This window comes from Entamoeba dispar, genomic scaffold (genome assembly GCF_000209125.1).
Source record: "Entamoeba dispar SAW760 scf_1105229460785 genomic scaffold, whole genome shotgun sequence".
Taxonomy (NCBI): domain Eukaryota; phylum Evosea; order Mastigamoebida; family Endamoebidae; genus Entamoeba; species Entamoeba dispar.
In genome coordinates, this window is record NW_001854366.1 from 24,553 (window position 1) to 32,822 (window position 8,270).

At 24.9% G+C, this 8,270-nt stretch overlaps 4 protein-coding genes across 4 annotated transcripts, besides 10 other annotated features; 3 read left to right on the forward strand and 1 right to left on the reverse strand.

Annotated features, from left to right (window-relative positions):
* Nucleotides 1–242: 242 nt before the first annotated feature.
* EDI_256930 (tRNA-splicing endonuclease, putative) lies at nucleotides 243–734 on the forward strand (the record flags this gene model as incomplete). Its single annotated transcript, XM_001737686.1, has 1 exon — nucleotides 243–734. One exon carries the CDS (start codon nucleotides 243–245, stop codon nucleotides 732–734), a length of 492 nt encoding a protein of 163 aa, XP_001737738.1.
* A 127-nt stretch (nucleotides 735–861) lies between these two features.
* Nucleotides 862–2,163, forward strand: EDI_256940 (uncharacterized protein; the record flags this gene model as incomplete). The annotated part of the gene is made up of 1 exon (XM_001737687.1): nucleotides 862–2,163. The coding sequence occupies one exon, from the start codon at nucleotides 862–864 to the stop codon at nucleotides 2,161–2,163; it is 1,302 nt and encodes a 433-aa protein (XP_001737739.1).
* Nucleotides 2,164–2,249: 86 nt separating this feature from the next.
* Nucleotides 2,250–2,292: a sequence feature (AT_rich).
* A 116-nt stretch (nucleotides 2,293–2,408) lies between these two features.
* Nucleotides 2,409–2,450: a sequence feature (AT_rich).
* Nucleotides 2,451–2,527: 77 nt separating this feature from the next.
* Nucleotides 2,528–2,649: a sequence feature (AT_rich).
* A 94-nt stretch (nucleotides 2,650–2,743) lies between these two features.
* Nucleotides 2,744–2,812: a sequence feature (AT_rich).
* A 464-nt stretch (nucleotides 2,813–3,276) lies between these two features.
* Nucleotides 3,277–3,326: a sequence feature (AT_rich).
* Nucleotides 3,327–3,708: 382 nt separating this feature from the next.
* Nucleotides 3,709–3,729: a sequence feature (AT_rich).
* An 87-nt stretch (nucleotides 3,730–3,816) lies between these two features.
* Nucleotides 3,817–3,860: a sequence feature (AT_rich).
* A 161-nt stretch (nucleotides 3,861–4,021) lies between these two features.
* On the forward strand, nucleotides 4,022–5,611 carry EDI_256950 (aldehyde dehydrogenase, putative; the record flags this gene model as incomplete). The annotated part of the gene is made up of 1 exon (XM_001737688.1): nucleotides 4,022–5,611. The coding sequence occupies one exon, from the start codon at nucleotides 4,022–4,024 to the stop codon at nucleotides 5,609–5,611; it is 1,590 nt and encodes a 529-aa protein (XP_001737740.1).
* Nucleotides 5,607–5,678: a sequence feature (AT_rich).
* Nucleotides 5,678–8,122, reverse strand: EDI_256960 (uncharacterized protein; the record flags this gene model as incomplete). Its single annotated transcript, XM_001737689.1, has 1 exon — nucleotides 5,678–8,122. One exon carries the CDS (start codon nucleotides 8,120–8,122, stop codon nucleotides 5,678–5,680), a length of 2,445 nt encoding a protein of 814 aa, XP_001737741.1.
* Nucleotides 6,133–6,156: a sequence feature (AT_rich).
* Nucleotides 8,123–8,178: 56 nt separating the features above from the next.
* Nucleotides 8,179–8,228: a sequence feature (AT_rich).
* Between the last annotated feature and the right edge of the window lie 42 nt (nucleotides 8,229–8,270).

The following is an 8,270-nucleotide window of genomic DNA, read 5'->3' on the forward strand; positions in this document are numbered from 1 at the left end:
CATAATATATTTATTAGAATCCTATTCCATTCGATTCTCGAACTGCATTATTCTAATTTTGTTTATTCTTATTTAAATTAGTTCTTTGTTATATTCATTTGACCTGATTGTTTTCTTTTTTTTTTATAAAATCTTTACCAACCAAGAACTTTGAAGAATAGAACTTAATTTTTCTCTAATTTTTCCAGATTCTCATTGAAAAATATATTTTATTGGAAAGTTCTTCCAATTAGAAACAAGAAATGAGTAGTGGTGATGAATTTATTACTATCCATAATCCTGTTTATATATACCAGAAACATGGCATTGGTAAGTCTTTATTTAAACAAAAAGGGATAAACAAAAACGAATCTATAAGTATCATTACTAAGATTGAGTATGTCTATCTTAATGAATTAAACGAAATTCTTAAAGAAGATCGTCGAAATATACTATTAAATGAAAATGAAAAAATGAAATATCATTTATATTGTGAATTAAAAAAGAAAGGTTTCTTTATTAAAGATGGATTTAAATATGGATGTGATTTTGTTGTTTATAAAAAACATCCACAATGTTGTCATTCATACTTTGGAGTATTATTAATGAATATTCATCAGTCTTTAATAAATAATGAATTAATTGGGCTATGCAGATTATTGCATAACGTAAAAAAACATTTATTACTTTGTAATTATAATAATTCATTAATAACAATGAAAGAAATTAATTGGGTGTCAATGGAAAATAAGTAAAAGAAAAAAGATATAAAAACAAGTAAAAAGTCAATAATTCAATAAATTTTTGGTTTTTGTTTTTTAAAAAAAAAAAAGAAAACAAAGGATTGGTAAAAAAAGAGATCTTAAAGATCGGTCATTTAAAATGGAAGAAAAAACACAAGGATGGCTTATGAAAGAAGGTGGAAGTTGGAAGTCTTGGAAAAAAAGATATTTTGAATTAGACAATGATACATTATCATATTACAAAGAACAAGATAAAAAAACATTAATGGGCATAATTAATTTATCTCTTGCCACACATATTATAGCAGTTGATAATTATCATAAGAAGTATGAAAATATAATTCGTATTTGTACACCATCAAGAACATTTCATTTAAGTGCAGCAAATGAAGAAGATAGATTATTATGGTTAACATCTATTATTTGTCATTCTCAACAATCAAATATTTATAAATCTAAAATAACTAAAGAAACAGTAACACAAAAGGATTTTGATGTTAAATGTTTATTAGGTAAAGGAGCTTATGGAAAAGTATTTTTAGTTGAAATGATTTCTACTCATGAAATATTTGCAATGAAAACTATTGAAAAGAAACAAATTATTGAATATGAAGAAATTGAACACACTATGTCTGAAAGACGTATTCTCTCTAAATTACGTCACCCTTTCTTAGTAAATTTATATTACTCATTCCAAACTCCAACTCATTTATTTTATATTATTGATTATTGCCCTGGAGGTGAATTTTATTATTATTTACAAAAGAATGGAAAAGTTAGTGAAGAAGATGCTAAATTTTATGCGGCTCAAATTTTACTTGCAATAGAACATCTTCATTCTTCAAATATTGTTTATCGTGATATTAAACCAGAAAATATTTTAATTGGTGCTGATGGTTATCTTCGTTTAACTGATTTTGGACTTTCTAAAGAAAATGTTACAAAAGAAAATACTACAAATACATTTTGTGGTACACCAGAATATCTTGCTCCAGAAGTTGTTATTGGTAAAGATTATTCAGAACCTGTAGATTGGTGGGGATTTGGTATTTTAATTTATGAAATGATTCATGGACATGCTCCATTTACTTCAGAAGATATTCAACAATTATTCCAAAAGATTATTCATGACCCTGTCATCTTTCCAAATGTTTCTTATCCTACTGCTGATTGTAAACGTTGCATTCAAGATTTATTAGTTAAAGATCCAGAAAAACGTTTAACAAATCCAAATAACATTAAATCACATCCTTGGTTTAAAGGATTTGATTGGGAAGGATTATTCCAAAAGAAATTATCTCCTCCTTTTGTTCCTGTTTTAAAAGATAAAACTGATACATCTAATTTTAATGAAGATATTATTAATGAAACAGCTAAAATTGATGAAGGAGAAGTTGTTGATTCTAAAGATTACTTCAATGACTTTACTTATTGCAAATAAGTTATTGTCATATTATCATATTTGTCATTTGATAATTTCAATCTTGTTGGTGTTTATTTTATGTGTTAGTAATTTTTACTCAATTCTATTTTTATTTCATAATAAAAATTTTACTATTTATAAATAATACCAAATATCTTCACATATTCATGTATCAAATCAATTTTTTATCTAATTCTTATGACCTCTCTTTTTGAAACTCTTTGACTAATTATTAATCGAATGAAATTTTAAATGACAATAGGATAAATAAAGAAAATAATTAAATAGTTTATAAACAAAAATTTCACAAACAGTATAAGGATATTTAACTTAGAATCTTCGAAAATATAGAGTCTTAAATATCTAAACAAAACAATAGATCTTTTTATTAAATAATTTAATTGGATATCTTATTTTATCAAGATATTAGAAATTTTACTACTATTATTTATTTAATTTTAATGTAAAAGAATATAGATTATGGTAAAATATTTTAATAAAATAGTATACAAATAAATCATTCAAAATGATATGTCATATGCAAAATCATATCATTAAAATATGTGTTAAACTATTATGTAATTATGACAAATGATTCATTAAATAAATAAAAATTACAATTAAATAGATATTATTCAACAAAGTTAAGTAAATATAAATTAATTTTCAAACAAAAGAGAGTTTATAGTGTAAGTATAACGGCCAAATTGATTAAAAGAATGTTAAAATATTTCAATTATAAGATGTTAAAAAGAATTTATAACAACTTATTAAAAATTACATCTACCTTATAACCATTATCATTTATGTTATAAATTCTAAATCCTTAGTTTTATTCTATTAACTCATCTTTTTCATGCCCCAAGAATTTTTATGTTGATTAATTATTATAAAACTTATTTTCTTTCACTCAAAATAATTCTTAAATTAAAAAAAAACAGTCTTAGCTTAAATTAAAGAATAATTACAATGTTAATACTTAATAAATGAAAACAAAAAATTTATATGTATTGAAAAAGTGTCAAAAATTATATTCTAATATCCTCTTCCAAGTTATTTTAGATTAATGAATAAAACAATAATTAAGAACACTTCATGTTTTGTGGCTGTATAAGAAAAGCGGATAAAACCATATTATAAATTTACTTTTTAACTATAAACCAATATTATTTTAAATATTACCTTGAAACTCATTGAAAACGATAATCTGTTTGGTTATAACAAATTAATGAATTGCTAATAATTTTTATGGCTTCCTTTCAAAGTGTATTATTATTCTGAAAAAGAATAACACCAACGTTGGAATTAAGTAATAAGAAAATAGCCACTTATTAAATTTTATTCCTACTTAAAAACAAAGACATTTAACTAAAATAAAAATATGAAAATAAACATTTAAGTTCATTAATGTTTTTTGTTTAGGAAAATGATAACTCTTTAACATAAATTGTTTTTTTCAGATTAACAACAAAAAAATATGACTTTTGTTTTTTGTTTTTAAGTAAAAGTACCCTGTTTTTTCAGTACTTCTATTTGTGTTTTAGATGATAAACTATTTGTTACTTTTTAATTATTAAAAATTATGAAACAACCAAACTTGTTTCTTTCAACAAGAAAAAAATTTCAAAGAATTTTACCCTAAATGGGATTTTAAAAAGAATTTGAACAATGTTTTATATATTGATTTTTTTTTAATATTTTAAACTATTATTTTACTTTTTTCTTGATTGCCTAAAAGAAAAGTTGTCGGAGATGGTTCACTTTTTTGATAAGGAGATAAAATGTAAGTTTTGAGGAAGAAAAATTTGCTTGAACAAAAGATAATACTTAGAATAAAAGGAAGATTCTATGAACTGTAGTATTCAGATTAAGACTCATGGACGTTTATGTACTATCATTGTCAGATGTTCTTCTTAATATTTTACTCATTGGGGTTAGTATTTTAGGTGTTTTATTCCTCATTTTTCAAGGTTTAAAGTATATTATTGGTGATTCTATGGAAAAGAAATTGTTTGATAAAAGATTAGAACAAATTAAAAACCAACAACCCTTAGAACCAACAAAGTACCAGGACATTCAAATTATTTGTAAAACACTTAAAGAATCATATTCTACAAATGCATTAAGACCTTTAGATGCTAGGATGGAAGTATTATATTGTTTATATAGAATGGTAGTTGATAATAAACAAGCATTAAGTAATGCTATTAGAGAAGATCTTCATAGAGATGTTGGTATGTGTGTTGCTGAAGTAAATTCTGTTATTCATGAAATCAATTTTTTAAGGAAGAACTTAAAAAAATATCTTAGAAGAAAACAAGTCCCAACTGTTTGTGCTCAACTCTTTGGAAAATCGTTTGTTGCTCGTGAGCCTTACGGTTGTGTATGTATTATTTCTCCATGGAATTTCCCTGCTAACTTATCATTAATTCCATGTGCTGGAGCTATTGCATGTGGAAATACAGTATTTTTAAAAATGAGTAAATACTCTATGGCAACTTCTAAACTTATTGCAGAATTATGTGATAAATATATTCCATCAGAGTATTTGCGTTGTGAATATTTAACTGGAAGAGAAGCTATTCAAGAATGTTGTTCTGCTCCATTTGATTATTACTTCTTTACAGGATCTACTTATGTTGGTAAACTTGTTAACCAAGCTGCTGCAGAGAAAATGGTTCCTGCTACATTAGAATTAGGAGGAAAGAATCCTGCTATTGTTGATAAAAATGTTAATTTAAAAGTTGCTGCTAAGAGAATAGCTTGGGCAAAGTCAATTAATGCCGGACAAATATGTGTTTGTGTTGATCATGTTTTTGTTCCACGAAGTATTAAGAAAGAATTTTGTGAAGCTGTAAAGAATAGTTTCATCAAATTCTTTGGAGAAGATCAAAAGAAAAGTGAAGATTTTGGTAGAATAATAACTAAAAGTGCAGCAAAAAAAATGAAAGAAATTATCGATCAAAGTGATGTTTATTATGGAGGAGAAGTTGATATAGAAAATAAATATGTTCAACCAACTATTCTTCAAAATGTTAAAATTGATGATCTCTGTATGAAAGAAGAAATTTTTGGTCCAATTCTCCCAGTTATTGAATATGATACTCTTGATGAAGTATTTGAAATGGTTAAACAACATCCAAATCCATTGGCATGTTATGTTTTTACAGAAGATAATAATATGTTTGAACGTGTTATAGCAAAAATTAATTCAGGTGCTATCTATAACAATGATAGTATTGTTCATTTATTAAATCCAAATTTACCTTTTGGAGGAAATTGTCAAAGTGGTATTGGCTGTTATCATGGAAAATATACATTTGATACATTCTCTCGTCCACGTGCTGTTTGTAATGGTCATACTAGATTAGATTTATCATTGAAAGATTGGCCATTTACTTCATTCCAATCATGGGCAGTAGACCGTATGGCTGCAAGTGAAATTCCAGTTGTTTCATATCTTTAATTGAAATAATTAATTAAGTTTTATTATAAAAATTTATTAAAAAAATAATAAACAAAAAAGTAAAAATCAATTTGGTTTGATTAAAGATTCTATAACTTTTCTAACTGTTTTATCTAACTTGTCATAATCTTGTCGTGGAAGTTCTCTAATAATTTGCACAATCTTTGGATGTTCATTCATAACACCTCTAATCTTTTCTTCTGATAATAACATTAATAAATGAATTCCTGAAGGAATTGTTAATTCAATCAATTCAACAAACACTGGTAATATCGTATCAGTAATTTCACTTGTTTTGATAACTCGAAGTAATTTATCAATAAGTGTAATGTATTTAATTCCAGTAGATAATTTAATTATATTAACAAGACAAAGAAGACAAGAAAAAGTATCTGTCTTTTTTGAAATAAGAATATCCATAGATTGCATAAAATTAATTTTTGTTCTTAATAAAGTATTTGGATGATTCTTAACAACAGAACAAAGAACTTCTACATATTCAACTAGATGACTTGTTTTAGAATTAATTAAATTAATAATAATATCTTCAAATTTATAACGAGAAGCTCTACTTGAAATTATACGATCAAATATAATTTCAATATATTTTGGTTGAGACTCTAAATTACTAATTAACCATGAAAATATTTGTTTAAAATAAGGAGGATTAAGTACTGGAAGAATACTAATAACAAATTGAGTATATTTCATTGGTTCTTTTAAAAAATATGATAATATAACATTTACTAATGTTTGTACTCTAACTGAACATTGATGTTCAGGAAGAGATGGAAGATAAAAGTCACAAATGTTTTCAAGTAATGTAATTTTATATTGATTCAATTTATTATCATTAGTTGAAATAAAATAAACATATTGAATAAAATTTTGTTCTTCAAATATAATGTATACTAATGGTTTTAACAGAGAGGTTAAATTACCAAAGAATGCATCAATAAATGTATCAGTAACACTTATATCTTGTAATTGTTTAATTATTTCTATTAATAAATCATTTTGGTATAAGCACATTGAATATAATAAACGTACAATAGCTATTGTATATTCATATTCATTTGATTCACAAATTAACTTTAAAATAGGAACAATTCCATTACGAAATCCCCCAGGGATAAATGGATAAATTTCAGTACAAATTCTAGTAATAACATTAATTTGTAAATCAATTGGATAACAATATAAATGTTTTGTTAATAATGGTAATAAAACAATATAACTTTGTGGTGTTTGTTTAATAATTCTAATTGTAAAATCAACAACTTTCTTTACAATTTCATTATTTTCTTCATTGTCTGAAATAGTTATTTCTATTTTCTTTTCTTCTTTCTTAGGACTTTCTTCTTCTTTTTTATTTTGTTCATTTATTTGATTGTTTTGTGAAGTGTTATTTGTTTCTTCCTCTTCCATTGGTTTTTCAATTCTTAATAATGAAAGGATATTATCTATTTCTTCTATGTCACGTGGAATAAAAGGAATTTGATTAAAAAATGTAATAAGTCCTGGTTGTGGTGGATGAATTAATTCAAACAACATTTTTTTGAAAACTGTTAAATACAATTCATTATACTTTCTAAGGTATAGTTCAAACATAAGAAATATGATTAATTTTATATTTTTACAATTATCCTTTGTAGTAAAATAAATCAAATAATCTACAAGTGTTTTATCTTCTAAACGTATAGTTTCTAAATCAACTTCTTTTATTAACATTAATAATATATCTGAAACTACTTTTTCACAAAGTCTTTTTTCATCAGGATGACAACTTTGTTCATAACTATGACATAGTCGAACTACTGAATCTGTAGCAAACTCAACTACTGTTAAAAGTGTATCATCTCTTTGAAGATCAATTAAATTAGTATTAACAACTTCAACCTCTTCTTGTTCTTCAAGTTTGATTTCTTCCATACTAATTAATCTGTTAGTTACTACTTCTTTTTCTTTCTCTTGAAATCTATCATTCTCTCTATCTTCTTCTATCATACCTTCTTCCATTTTATTCGTAAAAGCAGTCCAAATTGAATAAAAATGTGACATCATTATTGGTGGCATATTATATCGATATGGAAAGTCTGGGACTGGACGTTCAATTATATTAATGAGAATTTCTGCTAATTGATCTCCACTTAAACGTTCAATTCCAGGATATCGATCAACAATCTTTTTTACTACTCGACAATTACTTGGTGGTGGTTCTGAATGAACATTAAAAAGTGATGTAACAGGATAAAGCATTGGTATGCTAGCTATTGCATTATGTTCAATAGCAATTTCAACAATTTTACTGACATGAAACTCTACTAATATTGATACATTTTCCAACTGAATTGGAGTAAACCTTCCAATGTATGGTTGAATACATAAATCCCTAAATGAACTATAGAATAAGTTAAACAATTGAGGATAGAATCGAATGAGTTTAGATATAAGCTGAAGTGAATGTGAAAAAAGAGAAATATTTAATGACAAAACAGAATAATGTGACATTGATTCAACACATGTTCTTATTAAAGCTGATATATTCGTTTTTGTATTCCTTTATCATTTAATAATAAACGAATTATTTTAAATATTAAAGAATATGTAATTATTACATACTGAGTTGATGGTATCTTCTCTCAATGACCTTTGTATC